General features: G+C 28.3%; 1 protein-coding gene across 1 annotated transcript; it reads left to right on the plus strand.

The window, feature by feature from the left end:
* Positions 1-3,846: 3,846 nt before the first annotated feature.
* Ir93a (Ionotropic receptor 93a) lies at positions 3,847-22,311 on the plus strand. The gene is made up of 14 exons (XM_064074627.1): positions 3,847-3,940; positions 3,996-4,148; positions 4,195-4,290; positions 4,343-4,492; positions 4,545-4,933; positions 10,976-11,143; positions 11,192-11,422; positions 11,475-11,879; positions 20,988-21,150; positions 21,280-21,500; positions 21,547-21,724; positions 21,788-21,866; positions 21,922-22,079; positions 22,127-22,311. Exons 1-14 carry the CDS (start codon positions 3,847-3,849, stop codon positions 22,222-22,224), a joined length of 2,583 nt encoding a protein of 860 aa, XP_063930697.1. The 3' UTR covers positions 22,225-22,311.
* The last annotated feature ends 29 nt before the right edge of the window (positions 22,312-22,340 follow it).

Here is a 22,340-nt window from a genome sequence, read left to right on the forward strand (position 1 = left end):
ATTTTTTGTTTCGGTTTCTTAATTTTTCGGTTGCTCGAGGACGATTTTTCAATTTTTCGAAATTTTCAATTTTTCCATTTCTCAATTTTTCAATTTTGTGATTTTTTTGTGTCGATCTCATTTATTTGATATCTCGATGTTCGAATTTTTTCGATTATTCAGTTATCGATTTCTCAATTTTCGATTTTCTAATTTCTCCATTTTTTGATGTTTCGATTTCTCGATTTTTTCAGTTTTTCCAATTCTAAATTTTTGGATTTTTCAATTTTTTGATTTTTCGATTTTCCAATTTTCCCATTTTTGATGTTTCGACTTCTCGATTTTTCAGTTTTTCCAACTCTAAATTATCTGATTTTTTAATTTTTTGATCTTTAGAATTTGTATTTTTCATTTTTTCATTTTTTTTGATTTTTCGGTTTTTTGGTTTTTGAAAATTTCGGTTGTTTTCAAATTCTAGATATGTATTTTACTTTTCGATTATCAAATTTTTTTTCTACATTTTTCAGTTTTTAGATTTTTCGATTTGTCGATTTTTGTTTCAATTTCTCAATCTTTCGGTTGCTCGAAACGGTTTTTCTTTTATCGAAATGACATTTTAAATTTTCGATTTTTCAAGTTTCCCATTTCTCAACTTCTCTCTTAATTTTTTGTTTTTTTGTATACTTCGATCTCAATTATTCACGATCTCGAGGTATGAATTTTTCGATCTTTCAATTTTTTGTAATTAAGTTTTGCGTTTTTCAATGTTTTCGATTTTGTTCAGGTTTTTGACTTAATGGTTTTCCGATTAGTCCCGTTTTCAATTCTTTAATTTTTCGATTTATTTTTTGAATTTTTTGATTTTCCAATTTTCGATATTTCGATTTTTTCATTTTTTAACTTTTCAATTTTTCGTTTTCTCGATCTTTCAGTTTTGTGATTTTTCAATTTTTCGATTTTTTCATGTTTCGATTTCTCGAGTTTTTGATTTTTCGATTATTCAGGTTTTCAATTCTTTAATTTTTGATTTATTTTTTCGATTTATTTACGTTTTGATTTTTTGATTTTCCAATATTTCGATGCCTCGATGTTTTAATTTTTCGACTTTTCAATTTTTCAATTTTTCACTTTTCTGATTTTTTTAATTTATAATAATTATAATAATAATAATAATAATAATTTATTGTCTGTAAGGGCTGCATACAATTGCATTCATTAGACTTGTCAAATTTAATAAATAATAATATAAAAAATACAAAAAAAAAACAGAGATGCACATTTTTTGGTTTATCAGTTATTCGGCTTCAGTTTATGGAATTTTCGATTATTCAGATTTTCGATTCTTCAATTTTTGAATTTATTTTTTTGATTTTTCGATTTGTTGATGTTTCGACTTCTAGATTTTTTCATTTTTCGATTTTTTGAAATGTCAGTTTTTTGTTTCGATTTCTCAATTTTTTGGTTGCTCGAGGACGATTCTTCAATTTTTCGAAATTTAAAATTTCCGGTTTTTCAATTGACCTGTTTCTCAATTTTTAAATTTTTTGATTTTTTGATGTTTCGATCTCAATTATTTCAAATCTTGATGTTCGAATTTTTTTCAGTTATTCAATGTATCGATTTCTCAGATTTTAATTTTCAATTTTTGGAATTTTCACATTTTTAATTAAAAGAATTTTTGACTTTTCAATTTTTCGGGTTTTCGATTTTTTAATTTTTGAAAATTTCGGTTTTTTCAATTTCTCAATTTCTAGATAATACGTTTTTTACTTTTCGATTTTAGGAATTTTTGATTATTCAAATTTTCGATTTTTCAACTTTTGGGATAATTTTTTTTATTTTTCGGTAAGTTTTTCGATTTCTAGAATTTTTTATTTTTAGATTTTTCGAATTGTCGATTTCTTGTTTCGATTTCTTAACTTTTCGATTGGTCAGGGAGGATTTTTCAATTTTTGGAAATTCTGAATTTCTGATTTTTCAATTTTTCCATTTCTCAATTTTTTGATTTTTTTGATGTTTCGAAGACAATTATTCAAGATCTCAAGATTTGATTTTTTCGATTATTCAATTTATCGATTCCTCAATTTTCGATTTTTAATTTTTTAAATTTTCGCTTTTTCTATTTTTCATTTTTTTAGTTTTTCAATTTTTTGATTTTATAATTTTTCGGGTTTTCAATTTCTACGTATTTTAATTTTTCATTATTAAATTTTTGATTTTTCAAGTATCCGCTTTTTAAAGTATCTTTAAATTTTTCGGTTTTTCAATTTTTTGATTTTTCAATTTTTCAGTGTTTCGATTTACTATTTTTCGTGTTTCATTTTTCCAATTTTTTAATTACATATCCGGTGTTTCAATTTCTATTTTTTTTCACTTTTTCGATTTCTAAATTATTCAATTTTTAAATTTTTTCAATGTTTCTATTTTTGAATTTTTCGATATTCAATTTTCGATTTTTCAAGTTTTGATTTACCAGTTTCCCGATTTTTCATTTTTTCGGTTTTTGAATGTTTGCTTTTCAATTATCCGATTTTTTAATTTCTCAGATTTTTCCACTTTTCAATTTTACAATACTTCAAATATTCAGTTTTTTGATTTTTCGATTTCTTGATATTTTTGTTTTTCAATTTATTGATTTTTCAAATTTTCAATGTTTCCGTGTACTATTTTTCGTGTTTCAATTTTTCGATTACATATCCGGTATTTGAATTTGAATTTTTTTTTCGCTTTTATGATTTCCAAATGATTCAATTTTTAAATTTTTTCACACGTTTCTATCTTACAATTTTTCGAGATTCACTTTTTCGATTTTTCAAGTTTTGATTTTCCAATTTTTTAATTTTACATTTTTTCATATCTGTTTTATTCTTCAATTTCTCGATTTTTTTCTGTTTTTCAGTATTTCGTTTCTTCGATTTTTCAGTATCGAGAAAATGAAAAATTGAAAAATAAAAAAATTCTAAAGTGAAGACTCGAAAAATCAAAATTTCCATAAAAACAATTGAACCGAAAAGTGAAATATTTGGAAAACCCCCTGAAAAGCCACAAACTCTTTCAAAATCAAAAAATTAGTATCAAAAAAAAAACACGATAAACGAATCAGGAACTTTTAGAAAATTGTTCACAGATTGCTTTCACGTCTGGCTTAATAATGTGTATGGTTGGTTGCATATACTCACTTATTTAATGGAAGCATAATTTATAAAATAAACATTATATATACGAAACCAATTTGAACGTACATTATTAATTCGAAAAATTAAAGAGAAGGCTGGATAAAGTTGTGTTTTTCCCACTATTTGAAAATATACAGTAAAAACAAGTAAATGCAGAGCCGGAATTCAGAGAAAATTTCCAATGAAACAGATCATCTCTTCAAGCCCATTCAAAATTATTCCACTAACTCGAAAAATAAAAAGGGTCAGAGAAGACACTTATTCAATTTAAAAAACAAATTGTAACTTGCATTTTAACAACAAATTCACAGGAAACCACTTTATTTTTTTAAGCAGTACTGTATTCATAAATCCCAGAAAACATTTCGAACCCCCACTTTAAACCAATTCCCACGAAATCTAGACCAGCAAATGAAATAATCACGCCCCGCCTTGACCAAAAAAAGTCAATCAACCCCGTCAAGGATGCGTTCTGCTGAACTACTTCCTTGATGGATTTCCCTCATGAATTCTTAAGCACTGACCTTTCGTTCATCGTTGCTTCAACATGGAATTCAGTCCATATGCCGCACACCTGTGGCACATGTAAGATTTACGTCCAATCGGTATGAAATTAGTTTTAATATGGACCTCGAGAAATTACTTTTCGTATATAAAGACAGGTGTTTTTGACGAATATGATTTTTCGAAAATGTGGCCCGAACTTGTCGTGGGAGCCGCGTTCGTGTGTGCTGTGACCCGGGGTGACAATTTTCCCTCGCTTCTGACAACCAACGCCACTTTAGGTATGTTAGATTAGAAGATATAAATTGGGGTTGTTTAACAAAGGGGTTGTTTAAGCTGTGATTATCGATAGAGAGTATCTGGGGAGCGAATATTCACCCATAAAACACGCAATCGAGTCGTATTTGGTCTTCGCTAAAAGAGAAATTTTGAAGCATGGGGGTGTCAACATCCAGTATTACTCTTGGACTAGTATCAGCTTGAAAAAGGGTAAGTTCGGAGGCATGTACTTAACCGTTCTAAGTGTCAACTGTAGATATTATGGCTATTTTGAGTGTGGCTTCTTGCTCGGACACGTGGCGACTTTTTCGGGCAGCAGAAGATCAACATCTACTACATATGGCCATTTCTGGTAAAAATTGTCTTCGTTTTAATTTAACCCTTCTATAGACTAAGTTTCACAGAAACAGATTGTCCAAGGTTACCACCAGACAAAGCCATCACAGTACCCTTAATAACCAAAGGTGAGGAGTTACCACAACTCTTGTTAGATCTCAGAACCACAAAAATCTACAACTGGAAGTCAGCAGTTGTGGTGTATGACGACACCCTCAGTGAGTACAACTTTCAACCTGTTAACTCTTAACAATATCGCTTTGGTACCAGGTAGGGACTTAGCGACTCGTGTTGTCAAATCCCTGACAACCGACTCTTCAAACCTGAGAGTCAATACAGCTGCATTGTCACTTCTTAAACTCGAAACTAGAAGAACTCCCATGAACGTGATACGGGCGTCCATAAAAGATATACTTTCCTCAGTGTCCATCAAAACCGTGGGTAGAAATTTTCTAGCGATTGTAGCTTTCGAAATTGTGGAACTAATAATGGAATATGCGAAGTCTTTGAAGCTCGCGGATACGAAAAATCAGTGGCTGTACGTCATTTCGAATACTAATTTTAAATATAAGGATATAAAGAGGTTTAAGCAGTTGCTGTCTGAAGGTGACAATGTGTCCTTCTTGTATAACAACACGGTGAAGAGTAGTACTTGTACTGTGAGTCTTTAACGTTTTTAGTACTTAAAGTGATAGATAAAACGTACCTACGATGTTGAATTTCTTGAGAAAAAACATTGTTTTTCCTGTGTTTTGAACACTCTCTGTTTGTTTTCTTTGAGAGTTTGTTTCGTCTATAAACCGAGTGACCATGCTGTTTGTGTTTTTTTTTGTCAAGTTGGCAATCGATTTAAAATTTTATGATGGCATACCTGATTGTCAAAGTGACATTTATGACAACTGTCAACGTCTTAACCAATCAATACGTTTGTTAGGCGTACTTATGTCAAAATTGACAATTGTGAACTGACACACTAGCATGGATGCCAATAAATCAGAACTACCAACACAAAAATTTGCTTCAATAATTAACTTAATTTTTCGGTTTTTCAAATTTTGAATTTTTTCGTTTTCTCATTTTTAAAATTTTCCGGTTATTTTCATTTTCACAATCTTCCAAGTTTTCAAAATATCTAGAAATCGAAAAAGTGAAAATTGAAAATTTTAAACACTGGAAATTGTAAAATCGAAATATTGAAGAATGGAAACTCTGAAAATGGAAATCGACAAATTAAAAAATTATATATCGATTTTTCGGTTATTCAACACATGAATTTTTCAGTGTGTCGATTTTTCAATTTCTCGTTTGTTCAGTTTTATAAATTTGGAATTTCTCGATTTTTCTTTTTTTTCGATTTTTCGGTTTTTCAATAGAAACTGAACAACTAAATTAAAATTTTGAAAAATTTAAATATCGGAAAATTGGGATAAAAATTGATAATTTAAAAAATCGGATGATTGAAATATTATAAATTGAAACAATTTATATAATAAATGAAAACAACAAAACAAAAAATTAAAATATCTAGAATACGAAAAAACAAAAAAAAAATGAGAGATTGAAAAATTTTTCATCGAAAAATCCAAACGAGCTGTAAAATTGAACAACCGAAAATATGAAAAATTAACAAATCGAAAAATTAAAACATTTCAAACTTTTCAAAGTAGACAAAACTAAAAACTGTAAAATCGAAACCTTGAAAAACTGGAAAATCGAAAATAAAGAAATCAAAATATTCAAAAACAAATTGAAAAAACAATTTTCGATTTTTTAAAACTTGAATTTTTCAATGCTCCAATTTTTCGTTTTTTTCATCTTTACAATTTTGCAGTTTATGCATTTTTCGATTTTTCAATTCTTCGATTTTTCGATTTTTCAATTTTTGGATTTTTCGATTTTTTCATGTTTCGATTTCTCGATTTATCGATTTTTCGAGTTATTGATTTTTCGACTCTTCGACTTTATTATTAATTTTAGAATTTTTCGATTTTTAATTCTTCAATTTTTCAGTTCATTTTTTAAGATTTTTCGATAATTTGATTTTTCAATTTTTCGATAATTTGATTTTTCAATTTTTCGATCTTTTGATCTTTCGATATCTCAATTGGTCCGTTTTTCGACTTTTCGATTTTTCAAATTTTCGATTTCACAATATTTCGTTTTAGAGTTTTGAATTTTTCATTTCTTCAATTTTTGGTTTTTAAACTGTTTCCATTTTTCGATTTTTCATTCTAAACCTTTCGATTTTCCATCTTTCTTGAATTTTTCAATTTTTCCATTATTCTGTCTTTTCAGTTTTATACAGTTTTGCAATTTATTTTTTGGGATTTTCGATTTTTCAACTCTTCAGTTTATCGATTTTCTCGATCTTTCAATTTTTGCATTAGTAAATTTTAGATTTTTTCCTGTTTCGATTTTTCGATTATTCAGATTTTTGATTCTTCAATTTTTCGATTCATTTGTTCAGTTTTTCAATAATTTTAAATTAATAAAAACTTTTTTCGATTTTTCATCAATTTGATTTTTCAATTTTTTGATCTTTCGATCTTTCAATTTCTCACTTTATAATAAATGAATAAATAAATAAATTAATTAATAAATAAATAAATAACAAAATAAATAAAATAAACAAATAAACAAATAAATAAATAAATAAATAAATAAATAAATAACAAAATAAATAGATTTATTGTCCAACAGAATATAAACATCCCCTTTAGAGGACAACAACCAATTCATCAGTTATTTGACTTTTAGATTTTTCAAAACTTGAATTTTTTAATTTTTCGATTTTCAGTTTCTCAATTTTTCAATTTTTGGTTTTGTTAAATTTTAGATTTTTGATGTTTTAATTTCTCTCGCAGTTTTTAGTTTTGGAATTTTTCGATTTTTTCGTGTTTCGACTTCTCAATTTATGGATTTTTCGAGTTTTTGATTTTATTTTTCGACTTTTAGCCTTTATTATTTTCGAATTCTACGATTAATCAGGTTTTTGATTCTTCATTTTTCAATTATTGGTTTTGTTAAATTTTAGATTTTTCATTTTTCGATGTTTTAATTTATCTCTCAATTTTTCGATATTTCAATTTTTAGATTTCTCAATTTTTCGATTTTTCCGTTTTGCAATTTTTAGATTTCTTCATGTTTCGGTTTATCGATTAATCGTTCTTTTGAGTTTTTGAATTTTCGACTTTTCGACTTTTTTATTAATTTTCGAATTTTGCAATTATTCAGATTTTTGATTTTTAAATTTTTTGATTCATTTTTTCGATTTTTCGTCAATTTGATTTTTCGATTTTCGATTTTTCCACTTTACGATTTGTCAATTTATCAGTTTTTGGACTTTTCGACTTTTCAGAACTTGAATTTTTCAATTTTTCGATTTTCAATTTCTGGATTTTTCAATTTTTAGTTTTGTTAAATTTTAGATTTTTCATTTTTCGATATTTTAATTTCTCTCGCAGTTTTTCGATATTTCAATTTTTCGATTTTTCATTTTTTCCAGTTTTCAGTTTTGCAATTTTTCGAATTTTTCATGTTTCGATTTCTCGAATTTTATCGACTATTCAGATTTTTGATTTTTCATTTTTCGATGTTTTAATTTATCTCTCAGTTTTTCGATATTTCAATTTTTAGATTTTTCAATTTTTAGATTTTTCAATTTTTAGATTTTTCCGTTTTGCAATTTTTAGATTTCTTCATGTTTCGGTTTATCGATTAATCGTTCTTTTGAGTTTTTGAATTTTCGACTTTTTGAGTTTTTTAATAATTTTCGAATTTTGCGATTATTCAGATTTTTGATTTTTAAATTTTTTGATTCATTTTTTCGATTTTTCGTCAATTTGATTTTTCGATTTTCGATTTTTCCATTTTTCGATTTGTCAATTTATCAGTTTTTGGACTTTTCGACTTTTCAGAGTTTGAATTTTTCAATTTTTCGATTTTCAATTTCTGGATTTTTCAATTTTTAGTTTTGTTAAATTTTAGATTTTTCATTTTTCGATATTTAATTTCTCTCGCAGTTTTTCGATATTTCAATTTTTCGATTTTTCATCTTTTCCAGTTTTCAGTTTTGCAATTTTTCGAATTTTTCATGTTTCGATTTCTCGATGTTCGAGTTTCTGATTTTTCGAGTTTTCGATTTTATTATTCTCGAATTTTATCGACTATTCAGATTTTTGATTTTTCATTTTTCGATGTTTTAATTTATCTCTCAGTTTTTCGATATTTCAATTTTTAGATTTTTCAATTTTTCGATTTTTCCGTTTTGCAATTTTTAGATTTCTTCATGTTTCGGTTTATCGATTAATCGTTCTTTTGAGTTTTAATTTTCGACTTTTCGAGTTTTTTAATAATTTTCGAATTTTGCGATTATTCAGATTTTTGATTTTAAAATTTTTTGATTCATTTTTTCGATTTTTCGTCAATTTGATTTTTCGATTTTCGATTTTTCCACTTGACGATTTGTCAATTTATCAGTTTTTGAACTTTTCGACTTTTCAGAACTTGAATTTTTCAATTTTTCGATTTTCAATTTCTGGATTTTTCAATTGTTAGTTTTGTTAAATTTTAGATTTTTCATTTTTCGATATTTTAATTTCTCTCGCAGTTTTTCGATATTTCAGTTTTTCGATTTTTCATTTTTTCCAGTTTTCAGTTTTGCAATTTTTCGAATTTTTCATGTTTCGATTTCTCGATGTTCGAGTTTCTGATTTTTCGAGTTTTCGATTTTATTATTCTCGAATTTTATCGACTATTCAGATTTTGATTTTGATTCTCCAATTTTTCGATTAATTCATTTTTTTAATTTTTCGATAATTTGATTTTTCGATCATTCGATCTTTCGATTTCTCAATTTATCATTATTTCGACTTTTCGATTTTTCAAATTTTCTATTTCACAATTTCTGGGTTTTTAAATTTTTCAATTTTTTAAGTTTTACATTTTTCGATGTATCAATTTTTCTTTCTAAATTCAATTTTCCGATTTTCTAGTTTTACAATTTTGCAATTTATCGACTTTCGTTTTTTCAATTTTTCGATTTTTCGAGTTTTTGATTTTTCGATTTTTCAACTTTATTATTTTTGAATTTTTCAATTATTCAGAGTTTGATTATTGAATTTTTCGATTAATTTTTTCGATTTTTCGATAATTTGATTTTTCGATTTTTCGATCTTTCGATCTTTCCATTTATCACTTTTTCGAATTTTTGATTTTGCAAATTTTCGATTTCGCAATATTACAGTTTTAAAATTTTTCACGTTTTCATTTCTTCAATTTTTGGATTTGTTAAATTTTAGATTTTTCATTTTTGATGTTTTAATTTCTTCTTAATTAAATTCTAATTCCTTAGTTTCTGGATTTTTCAATTTTTCGATTTCTCAGTTTCACGATTTTTGAGTTCTGTAATTTTTCGATATTTTCATGTTTGGATTTTTCGAATTTTTGAGTTTTCGAGTTTATTATTTTCGCATTTTTCGATTATTTAGATTTTTGCTTATTCAATTTTTCGATTCATTTTTTCGGTTTTTCCTAATTTGATTTTTCGATTTTTGATCTTTCGATCTTCCGATTTCTCCATTTAACAGTTTTTTTATTTTCAATTTTTCAAATTTTTGATTTTACAATATTTCAGTTTTGGGATTTTTTAGTTTTTCATTATAAATTTTTCGATTTTTGATTTTTCAAAACTTGAATTTTTCAATTTTCCGATTTACAAATTTTCGAACTGAAGTTTTGGAGAATTCTAAATTCATAAAACTAAAAAATCCAAAATTGATTAATTTAAAATCGAGAATTGAAAATTCGGAAAATTAAATAATCGGATAATTGAGAAATCTTACAATAAAGTGAAAAAGTGAAAAACTGAAAAATCGACCACCCGAAAAACCATAAATTGAAAAATCTAAAAATTGAACCAACTGAAAATTGTGAAATGGACAAAAATTTGAACAGTCGAAACCTTGAAAAAGTGAATAATCGAAAATCGAAAAATGGAAAAATCGCTAATAAAAAAAGTGAAATCGAAAAATCGCAGAATAAAAATCCAAAACGAAATAATTCAAAATAATTTTCGTGTTTTTAATTCTACATTTCTCAGTTTTACGATTTTTAAACTTTTGAAATTTTCAGTCCTTCGATTTTTCAAGTATGCGGTTTTATTCAATTTTAAAATTTTGCAGTTTATCGAATTTAAATTTTTTAATTTTTCAAATTCTCGATTTTCATTTTTTCATGTTCTCAATTTTTAATTCTCAGTTTTTCAAGAAACAGAACAAAACAAACTGAAATTTTGAAAAATCTAAAAATGAAAAATTTGAAAACCAAAACCTGAAATTAAGTAGTAATCCAGAGATTAAAAAAAAAAACGAAACATTGAAAAAAACGGATAATTGAGAAATCGAAAATGTGCAAAATTCTCAAACTGAAGAAAGAAAATTGAAAAATTGGGAAATTAAAAAATTAAGCTTAAAAAATCGAAACCCCGAAAATTTGAAAAATTTAACAATCGAAAAATTGGCAAACCAGAAAATTAAAAAATATAAAAACCGAAAAATTGGACAAAAAATCATAAATTGAAAAATTGAAACATCTCAAAATAAAAACCGAAACTCAATAAATCGAAAATAACAGGTGTCTTTTCTCAAGAAAGTCGACGCCATCCAGCCCCAAAACTAAACCAACCACCAAAAAAATTTTAGGGTGGCTTGCAATGTCACTGCGAGGAAATCCTCTCCGGCTTCACCCGCGCCCTCGACGAAGCCATCGTCCTCGAATTCGAAACCTCCAGCCAAGTGTCCGACGAAGAATGGGAGGCAATCAGACCCTCCAAACTCGACAGACGAACCTCCCTCCTCCAAAGCATCAAAGTACCACCCTCACCCACCCAAAACCCCAACACTAACATCTCTTTGTAGACCTACTTATTACAGTACGGCGAATGCGACAACTGCACCTCCTGGTTGATGAAGGCCGGGGACACCTGGGGCCGAGAGTACCAGCAAAACGCTTCCTCTTCCGATTCGAGCGCCGAACTCATGTCCGTGGGTAAATGGCGACCCAGCGATGGTCCCTCCATGTCCAACGAGCTCTTCCCGCACGTCGCCCATGGGTTTAGGCGCCGAAACTTGCCTCTGGTTTCCTTCCACGTACTTTTTCCTCGCAAATGTGAAAATTTTTGACTTTAGTACCAATTTCTAGAACCCGCCTTGGCAGATCATCAAAACCAACGAATCCGGCGCTATCGTGGAATACACCGGCTTGATTTTCGACGTTGTTAAAGAACTGGCTAATACTCTGAACTTTACGTATACGGTGGATGTGGTGAAGTTTGGCCGAGATTCTGATAATAATTCCTCTAATTCTATCAGGGAGTGGTCGACGGAGGTTGCTACCGCTGAGACCAATTTTATTCCAGAGTTGATTATCGAGATGGTTAAAAATAAAACGGTGGCCTTTGGGGCCTGTGCGTTTACCATTACTGATAAGAGTAAGAGAGATGTTAATTTTACTAAGGCGATTAGTGTTCAAAGTTATACGTTTCTGGTATCAAGGCCGAGGGAATTGAGTCGAGCCTTGTTGTTTATGTCACCGTTTACGGGAGATGTGAGTATTTGAATAATGGGTTTGTAGTCCATTTTCTTATGAATATGGACTAGGCAGGAGGCGAATGCGTGATTTCTAGTAGAAAAACCAGTCTGGTAGAGGAATTAAAGTTTCAATGTCAATTGCAATGTAGTGGATAAATCTAGCTTTTATAATAATTATGTTGTAAATAGGAGGGAATATGGGCTGTGTGTTTTTGTTTGATTGTTGAATTTTAATTTGTTGATCTGTTTTGAGAACGTGATATTTAGATCAGGAAAATAAGGTCGTTAATGTATTTGATAAAGCGAAGGTTTGATATTATCTGAACGTGTTAGACAAAGATTGAAACTTGATTTAATACATCAAGATTTAATAATAGCTAGCCTAGAGTACGAAAAATAGGTCTCCCGTTTCCGTCTGTCTGTCTGTCTATCTATCGTTTGTGTTGATTTTAGATAATCTGAAAACTACTGAATTGTTTGTTGTCAAATTTTATATCTGTATTAGGAATATCGCATAGATCGTAAAGCGTTAACTAAAATTTGCCTAATCATCCCCACCAACAATCTGATGACGTCACCGCAAAATTTTTGCATAGTAAATACTATTTAAATTTTATATAATAAGATATTCCTGTACTTGTGGTTTATGAATATGGCTTGATTTTTATCACAATTATTGAAAAGTTGGAAAATATCGAAAGGGTAAATATTCAAGTTTACTGGAAAAAACGTGAAAAAATCTCTAAATTGGTGTGAATTACATTTTTATGCACAAATAAGGAAAATCTTGGCTTTAAAATAAAAATCACAAAATCTAAAAATCGAGAAACTGGAAAACGAAAAAATAAAGGAATTGAGAAACTGAAATATTAAAAAAGTGGAGGAATTAAGAAATTAAAAAATGCAAAATTGTAGAATTGAAAAATCCAAATGTGAATAAAATTCGAAAAATTTCGAAATCGGTAACTCAGAAAATTGGATATCGATAAATCATAAATTGAAAAGAATTAAAAAAACAAAAAATAAAAGTACATATCGGAAAATCGTGAAACTAAAAAACGAAAAACTAGAGAAATTAAAAATAGAGAAGTTGAAACGTTAAAAATCCAGAAAATAAAAAGCAAAACTATGAAACTGAAAAATCGAAAATGTAAAAAATCAAAAAATTGAAAATTTGAAAAATTTAGGAAAAGATAACTTGAAAATCGGATAATTGTTAAAAATGGAAAAAACTGAATTATCTCGAAATCGAAAAATCCGGAAACTGAAAAACAAAACAGAGAAATTGAAAAATTAAAAAACGAAAAACTGAAAGATTAAAAATCGAGAAATTAAAAAGTCAAAAATTACAGAATTCCGAAATGAAAAATCGAGAATGTGGAAAACCGAAAATTTAAAATTCGATTTCAGTTTTTCGACTTTTCAGTTTTTCAATTTCTCAATTTCTCGGTATTTGTTTTGAGATTTCAATTTTTCGATTCCTCAATTTTTGAATTATACATTTTTCGATTTTCGTTTTTTCAAAATCTTGAATTTTTCAATCTTCCGATTTTTTATTTTTTCAGTTAAACACCTTGGAATTTATGGATTTCCATTTACATTTTTTCCATTTTATCAAGTTTAAAAATCCAGAAACTGAAAAACGAAAAATTTAAAAATAAAAACTGCAAAATGAAAAGTCGAAAAACTAAAAATTCAAAAAATTTTGAAAAAGACGACTTGAAAAATCGATTAACTGAAAAATCATTATTAAAGAAAAAAAATTAAAATATCTAGAAATCTAAAAATTGGGAAACCGAAAAACATAAAATTAAGAAACTGAAAAGTAAAAATCGAGAATTTAAGAAATCAAACATTCAAACATCGAAAATGTGAAAAAACGAAAATTTAGCAATTTGAAAATTTTAAAATAAAAGAAAAATGCAAATTGAAAAAGTGAAAAATTGAAAATTCGAAAAATTTAGAAATAGACAACTTTAAAAATCATTAAATTCGAAAAATTTCGAAGTCGATAACTCAAAAAATTGGATATCGATAAATCATAAATTGAAAAAAATAAAAAAAATTATTGAGGTAACAAAAAATTAAAATATCTAGTAATCGAAAAATTGAGAAATCGAAAACTTAACAACCTGGATATCGATAAATTGAAAAAAAAAAATTAAAAAACACAAAATAAAAATATATGTTGAAAAATCGGAAAAACGTGAAACTGAAAAACGAAAACTAGGGAAATTTATAAATTAAAAATAGAGAAACTGGAACGTTGAAAATCGAGAAAACGAAAAATCAAAAAATCAAAATTTCGAAAAATTTGGGAAAAGATAACTTGAAAATCCTATACTTGAAGAATAATGAATTACAAAAATTATAGTTGAGGAAACAAAAGATTAAATTATCTCGAAATCGAAAAACCCAGAAACTGAAAAACAAAAAATAGACAAATAATTGTAAAATTGAAAATCGAAAAATTGAAAGATTAAAAATAGAAAATTACAGAATTGTATAATGAAAAATCGAAAATGTGGAAAACTGAAAAATTAAAAATTCTAAATTAAAAAACTTCACAATGAATAACGAAAAAGCTAAAAATTCAAAAATTTAGAAACAGACAACTTGAAAAATCGGATAATTGAAAAATCATGAATTAAAAGAAATAACTGAGGAAACAAAAATTAATCGAAAACTTGAGAAACCGTAAAACAAAAAATTACGACATTGAAAAATTTAAAATCAAAAATGTGGAAAACCGAAAATTAAAAAATTGGTCTAAAGAGTTTAGACAGTACTTCCCTCGCTGTCGGAAACTTGACGACTGCATGCCTATTGTGTTTTTTTCTCATTACATTTTTGTAGTGGGAATTTAAAAAAAAATTGCGATGACGTCATCAACATTTTTGCAAGGACACGTATATCAGTTGGGATAGATGTAGTGTAATTCTAAGAATAAAATTATTATATTCTCAAATTTTCGGGAAAATGAATTGGGTCGTTTTGAATATTGATTTGTAATAATCAATAAAATAACGAAACAATTTACTCACGTATACGTATCAGAGGCAACTGAAAATCGTGTATGTATAAACATTCTTAATTTAAGATGATAGGCGTAACAGCATACGTGAGAGTCAAACAGAGAAACTGTAAACAAAACGACCATCGGTTTTATTGCTTCGACTTCCGCTTATTATATAAAACATTGGGTATTATTTTAATTCTTGACGGTGAAATTCACAATTGGTTGATTATAAACATGTCTATTTCACATTCGCGGAATCAAGTGAACGCATAAAACAAATGCAGGTCTGTAATGTTAAAGTCGATGTAAATAAGCGTGCTACCCTTATGTTTCAACCGAGTTTTTCCTTTAACAAATTTTGTGTCTACCAAATTGGGTTGGTTGGGGTGTAATACTAATAATAAGTGTTGCCTTTAATCAATAAAATAAATTGACTTCATTAGTTTTTTTGAGCCACCTCTTAAGAAAATCTAAAAAATATGAATGGAGTGATAAATCACAAGTACAAACTTTGTTTGCATTTTAGATAGGATTTATTCAGCAAAATTTAAGGGTGACGTCATCAATTTTTTTAGGAGGGATGAACAAATACATTTTGAACAAAAGTTTACCATGCTTATAATAACTTTAAAATATTCCCAAGATTTCAAAGCATTCGGTTTTGTAATTCCTGATTAAATCGATAAAATAAATTCACGCCTTCATTAATTTTTTTGAGTCACCCTGCATATGCAAATCCAAAAATATGAATGGAATGATAAATCACAAGTACAGACTCATCATATTTTGTACATTTTAGATACGATTTATTCGGAAAACTTTTGAGCTGACGTCATCAGTTTTTTGTAGAAGATAACCAAATATATTTTGACTAAAAATTTATTATGCTCTTTATAACCTTAAAACATCTGCAAGATTTCAAAGCATTCGGTTTTGTAGTTCCTGATTAAATCAATAAAATAAATTTACGCATTCATTAATTTTTTTGAGTCACTCTGTATATGCAAATCCAAAAAATATGAATGGAGTGATAAATGACAAGTACAGGCTCATCATATTTTGTACATTTTAGATATGATTTATTCGGCAAACTTTCGAGCTGACGTCATCAAGTTTTTGGAGGGGATAAGCAAATATATTTTGACTAAACATTTATTATGCTCTTTATGACCTTAAAACATCTGCAAGATTTCAGAGCATTCGGTTTTGTAGTTCCTGATTAAATCAATAAAATATATTTACGCATTCATTAATTTTTTTGAGTCACCCTGTATATGCAAATCCAAAAAATATTAATGGAGTGAGGCCGCTTCCCCATCTACGCGTTTTTGCGAATCTGCGTACGCGTATCGTTGGCATTCGCAAGCTTGCATTTAAACATAGCTTCCCCATTGCGTGCGTATAAACGTAAAACGCGTAAAGGCGTAGCATAAAATATAAGTTAATATAACCAAGTTGTCATCAGATCTGTCATTACTTTCATATGTAATTCGAAATGGGGAAATATAATAAGAAAATAGCAGTAGAGCTGTGTCAAGAACTCATCACGAAATTATGTTTTATATACCGAAAAAGGAAAAATAAAGTAAGGAAGATAGCATTACGAAAAAAAATTATTAAAGTGTACGCCTTGTATCTGGAAGCAAAGAAAGCAAATGAAAGACAGTTTTGGGTGCGACCTATTTTTACTGTAACAAACCGATTATTGCAAGGGGCCAGTGCAAATTTGTCACACACAATGAGAGATTCTGATCCGGAAAAATATTTGTGGTTCTGTTTGCAAACCATTCGAATTTGACCGCCGTAGCACCTCTTTTCTACGCGTAAAAGTTAAAGTAAAATCAACTCGAAGCGAAGTGACCTTGGATACGCGCGTACAAAATTTTCTTGGATTTCATTGGTCGAATGGAGATACGCGACATTCGCACTTCGCAAATACGCGTTCATGGGGAACTTACCTGATAGTTCACAAGTACAGACTCATCATATTTTGTACACTTTAGATATGATTTATTCCACAAACTTTTGAGCTGACGTCATCAAGTTTTTGGAGGGGATAAGCAAATATTTTTTGACTAAAGATTTATGATGCTCTTTATAGCCTTAAAACATCTGCAACATTTCAAAGCATTCTGGTTAGCAGATTAAAAATTAAATTTCAAAATGTTGTTTTATAATTTTGATTTTTTTTCCAAAAATCTGGACGTTTCGGGTGAAAAGTCGATTCAGAGTTGTAAACTACATGTGTAGGACTATGTTATTTTATACAATTGAAAACCCATTTACTATGTACAATTTTGAAGTGACGTCATCGCTTTAGTGGTGGGGATGATTCGACAAATTTTGGTTAGCGTTTTACCATCTACATGATATTCTTAATATAAGTACAAAATTTTACAACAATCGGTCGAGTACTTTCGGAGATTATCTGTCTAATAAAAATCCGTGACAACAGACGGACAGACGGACAGACGGACAGACGGACGGACAGACGGACAGACGGACAGACGGACAGACGGACAGACAGACGGAAATGGGAGACCTATTTCTTCGTCTTCTAGGGGTCATGAAAGATCGAGAAAACGTAAAAGTAGAGAGTCGGCCGACGGACTCGATTACAATACTTCCTTTGCTTACGCTCGGGAAGTAAAAATCGAAAAATCTTAAAATAGATAATTTAAAAACATGGATTTGAAAGGTCATAAATTGAAAAAAGTTACTAAATCAAAAGTACAATAAATTAGAATCTCTAAAAAAGTTTTGCGAATTTTCTATTTCGAGTTCTCATGTTTTTGATTTTTCGACTTGGCTTTTCGATTATTTGGATTTTCGATTCTTGAATTTTTCGATTTTTTGGTGTTTTGATTTTTAGATTTTTCGATCTTTCGATGTTTGAATTTCCCGATTTTTCAGTTTTCTGACTTTTCGATTTTTCAATTTTTCGATTTCTCGATGTTTGTTTTGAAACTTTTCAATTTTTCGATTCTTCAATTTTTGAATTTTACAATTGTTCCATTTTTTAAACTTTACATTTATCGATTTTTGGGAATTTATGGATTTCCATATGGATTTGTCCATTTTTATTAAGTTTAAAAATCCGAAAGCTGCAACCAAAAAATAGAGAAATGGAAAAATTAAAAATCGAAAAATTAAGAAATCAAAAATTACAGAATTGTAAAACGAAAAATCGAAAACGTGAAAACTGAAAAATAAAAAATTAAAAATTAAAAACTTGTAAAATGAAAAATCGAAAAACTGAAAATTTAAAGTTCCAAAAATTTCAAAATAGATGATTTAAAAACATGGACTTGAAAGATCATAATAAATTGGAAAAAGTTACTAAATCAGTAGAACAATAAAGCAAAACGTCTAAAAAAGTTCCTACATTTTCAATTTATTAATAAATTATTGAGATTTTCGATTCTTAAATATTTCGGTTCTTTTTTTCCTATTTTTCGATCTTGCGATCTTTGGATCTCTCCATTTTTCCATTTTCCAAGTTTTCGATTTTTCAATTTTTCGATTTCTGGATATTTCTATTTTAAGACTTTTCAATTTTCCTTGTCAATTTTTGGATTTGCAATTTTTCCATTTTTTACACTTTGCATTTTTTATTTCAAATTTTTTCGATTTTGGATTTTTCTTTTTCACTTGAATTTTTCAATTTCAAATAATTTTTAATTTTTTTCAGTTTACAACTTTGGAAGAAAAATTCAGAAACTGAAAAACAAAAAATAGAGAAACTGAAAAATTAAAAATCTAAAAACTTAAAGTTAAAAAATCGGCAAACTGAAAAATCAAAAATTACAGAGTTGTAAAATGAAAAATCGAAAATGTGGAAAACCGAAAAATTCGAAGTTCAAAGTTAAAAAACTGCAAAATGAAACACCAAAAAATTGAAAATTCCAAAAATTTAGAAATAGACAACTTAAAAAATCGGATAATTGAAAAATCATAAATTAAAAAAAAATAATTCAGGAAACAAAAAATTATAATATTTTGGAAATTGAACAATTGAGATACCGAAAAACAAAAAATAAGAAATTGAAAAATTAAAAATCGTGAAAGTGAAACACTAAAATTCGAGAAATCATGAAACTGAGAAATCGAAAATTGCAAAATTGTAAAATTGAAAAATCGAAAATTTAAAATTCGAAAAATTTTAAAATAGGTAATTTAAAAAAGTGGATATGAAAGGTCATAAATTGAAAAAGTTACTGAATCAAAATAACAATAAGTCAAAATGTCTCAAAGTTTTGTGATTTTTCGATTTATACATGTTTCGATTTCTCGATTCGTTTTTCCCGATTTTTCAAAATTTTGATTTTTTTAATTTTCGATGTTTGGATTTCCCGATTATTCAATTTTCTGACTTTTCAGTTTTTCAATTTTTGATTTCTCGGTATTTCTGTTTTAATCCTTTTCAATTTTTTTGAGTTTTACAACTTTGCAATTTATGGATTCCCATTTGAATTTTTCATTCAGAAGTTTTCACTTTCTCAGTTTTTCAATAAAGAAAAAAATTGAGAAATCAAAAATTGAAAAATTCTAAATCGAAAATTGAAAAATCGGAAAATTAAATGATCGCATAATTGGAAAATATTAAAATTGTAAAACTGGAAAAATCGATAAATAAAGAACTTGAAAAATTTAATTTTTTTAAATAAATAAATTGAAAAATCGGATAATTGAAAAATACTATTTTGAAAAAAATTAATAAACTGAAAAAAAAACAAAAATTTTAAATATGTATTTAGAAATCAAAAATTCGAGAAACTGATAAAGAAAAAATTAGACAAATTGAAAAATAAAAAATTGAGAATATAAAACATTAAAAGTCGAGAAATCGGAAAATCAAAAATTACATAATTGTAAAACTAAAAAATCGAAAATGTGTAAACAAGAATAAACGAAAATCCGAAAAATTTAGAAACAGATAAATTACGTATAGCTAGAAATCCAAAAATCAAAAAAGTGAAAAACGACAAATAGAGAAACTGAAAAATAAAAAATCAAAAAATTGAAACAATAAAAATGAGAAACTAAAAAATCAAAAACTGCAAGATTGTAAAATTAAAAATTCAAAAATAACTGTAAAAATCGGATAATTGAAAAATCATAAATTGAAAACAATCGAAATGAAAAATCAAAAAACTGAAAATTCAAATATTGTAAAATAAAAAAAAATTGCAAAATGAATTATTAAAAAATAGTAAAATCAAAACATTGAAAAATCAAAACCTGGAAAACTGAAAAATCGAGAAATCGAAAAGCTAAATAAATTGAAAAATAGGGAAAAAACGAAAAATTAAAATCTGCATCTAGAATTCAAAAAACTAAAAGTGAAAAAAATCAAGAAATTGAAAAAGTTAACAATCGAAAAATAAAAAATTTAATTAAAACTCACAAATTGAAATTTTGTAAAATCGAAAAATTTCAAAATACAAATATTGAAAAATGGAATAATAATAATTGAGAAAAATCGAAAAACTTAGAAGTCGTAAAACCGAAAAATCGAATCTTTAAAAATTCAAAATCTAACTTACCTCTAATAATTTTGAACTCAAAAATTTTGGTAAATATTCATACATTCCTGACGAAAACTCAAAAAAAAACTAAAAGGGCTTGATGAGTAGTTTTACCGAGCCAAAAAATTGAATTGTAGTCACTATCTCACTAATTATGGAAAGATAAAAATTTTAGAAACTTAGAACATAATTTGAAAAATTAAAGGAGCCATTTTTATTTAAAAAGAGAAGATATGCGGTGCACCTCAAAGAAATTAAAATTCCATTGCAATTTTAACCATGCTAGGATCACGTGACAAACATTTTATATTAAACCGTAATGTAGTTAGTCACATCTGCGCTTTAAAATAAAAATAAACTGAATTAAATAAAACTAATAACAAACACTGAAGACAAAATTTGCATATTCTAAATAACCGTGTCATTGACCTTTAGAAACCTTGTATACCTACTTAAAAAAAAAAGGATCTCATTGTGTAAGCAAACAAGTTTTCTCTTAGTCGCCTTAAACTCCCCAAACTCAAACTAATCGTCCAAAAATATAGACCCAAATATTTTTTTTATTGTTTATATTTAGACATGGCTGTGCCTCTCCGCCGCCATAATCTCCATGGGCCCCATCCTCTACTACATCCACCGCTTCAGCCCCGTCTACGACTACAAAGGCATAAGCAAAAAAGGCGGCTTATCATCCATCGAAAACTGCATATGGTACATGTATGGGGCCCTCCTACAACAAGGTAAGTGCAGATGTTTTAATTCCGCTCACCAACCAAACTGGAAAAATCCGGATTTGGATTCAAGGTAGCTCAAAAACTAGTTTACGCTTGAATACAAAAAAATAAGCAACTAATTAATGCATGTTTCAGGTGGAATGCATCTTCCTCAGTCGGACAGCGCGAGAATCATCGTCGGCTCTTGGTGGTTGGTAGTACTGGTGGTGGCAACCACCTACTGTGGAAATTTAGTAGCCTTTCTGACTTTTCCGAAAGTCGACATACCCATAACCACCATAGATGAGTTGCTGGGACACAGGGATACCGTGACTTGGAGCCTGACGAAAGGGAGCTATTTGGAGACTAATTTGAAAGTAAAAGTGGAGAAAGTGTGTAGTGGTAGTACTGAGAGTGTTTTAGTATGCTACGGAGCCGAAATATAGAGAGCTGTACGAGAAAAAGATAGAGCCGAGGAGTTATAAATGGATGATTAAAAACATAGTAGATGGGAAGCACGTTCATATTGATTGGAAGATGACTTTGCAGTATATCATGAAGAAGCAGTACTTGGAATCCGATAGATGCGATTTAGCTCTAGGTCTTAATTTATAATTTATTAGTTCTAATTTATTAACGAATTCCATTGATTTGGTTGTTCCAGGACTAGACGAATTTTACAACGAACAGTTAGCGATGATAATGGCACAGGACACCCCCTACTTGGAAATTTTTAACGACCAGTACGTCACCATTTGTGTTACTAAGTTCCCGAAAATAATTCCTCTATGTATCTAGAATCAAGAAGCTCCACCAAGTCGGATTGATCGAAAAATGGTTGAAAGATTATCTCCCCAAGAAAGACCGCTGCTGGAAAAACAGACACCTCGTCGAAGTAAACAACCACACCGTAAACATGGACGACATGCAAGGAAGTTTCTTCGTTTTGTTTCTGGGTACTATCCAATCAAAAACCGCCACGTTTCCACCACACTTGTTTCAGGTTTCCTCCTCTCACTCCTCGTAACCGTCTCCGAAAAACTCTGGCACAAATACGTAACGAAAAAAAGAAAAAAAATTATCCAGCCCTTCACCACGTAGTGATTTTATTCAACAAATCGATAAATAAGTGTAATAAACCCTACAACTACAACATCCCCGTGATTAAAAATGATGTAAACTTGCAAAGTGCTCCTTATTTTTGAAAACAGGCCCCC

The sequence above is a fragment of the Zophobas morio genome, unplaced genomic scaffold (assembly GCF_036711695.1).
Source record: "Zophobas morio isolate AGI-343-1 ecotype UQ-CSIRO unplaced genomic scaffold, CSIRO_AGI_Zmor_V1 ptg000054l, whole genome shotgun sequence".
NCBI lineage: Eukaryota > Metazoa > Arthropoda > Insecta > Coleoptera > Tenebrionidae > Zophobas > Zophobas morio.

Coding starts and splice junctions, on each gene's coding strand:
- Ir93a (XM_064074627.1), top strand. CDS start 3,847: ATGTGGCCCGAACTTGTCGTGGGAGCCGCGTTCGTGTGTGCTGTGACC. Junction 4,149..4,194: donor TAGTATCAGCTTGAAAAAGG/GTAAGTTCGGAG, acceptor TGTCAACTGTAG/ATATTATGGCTATTTTGAGT. Junction 11,880..20,987: donor TGTCACCGTTTACGGGAGAT/GTGAGTATTTGA, acceptor GTTTATATTTAG/ACATGGCTGTGCCTCTCCGC.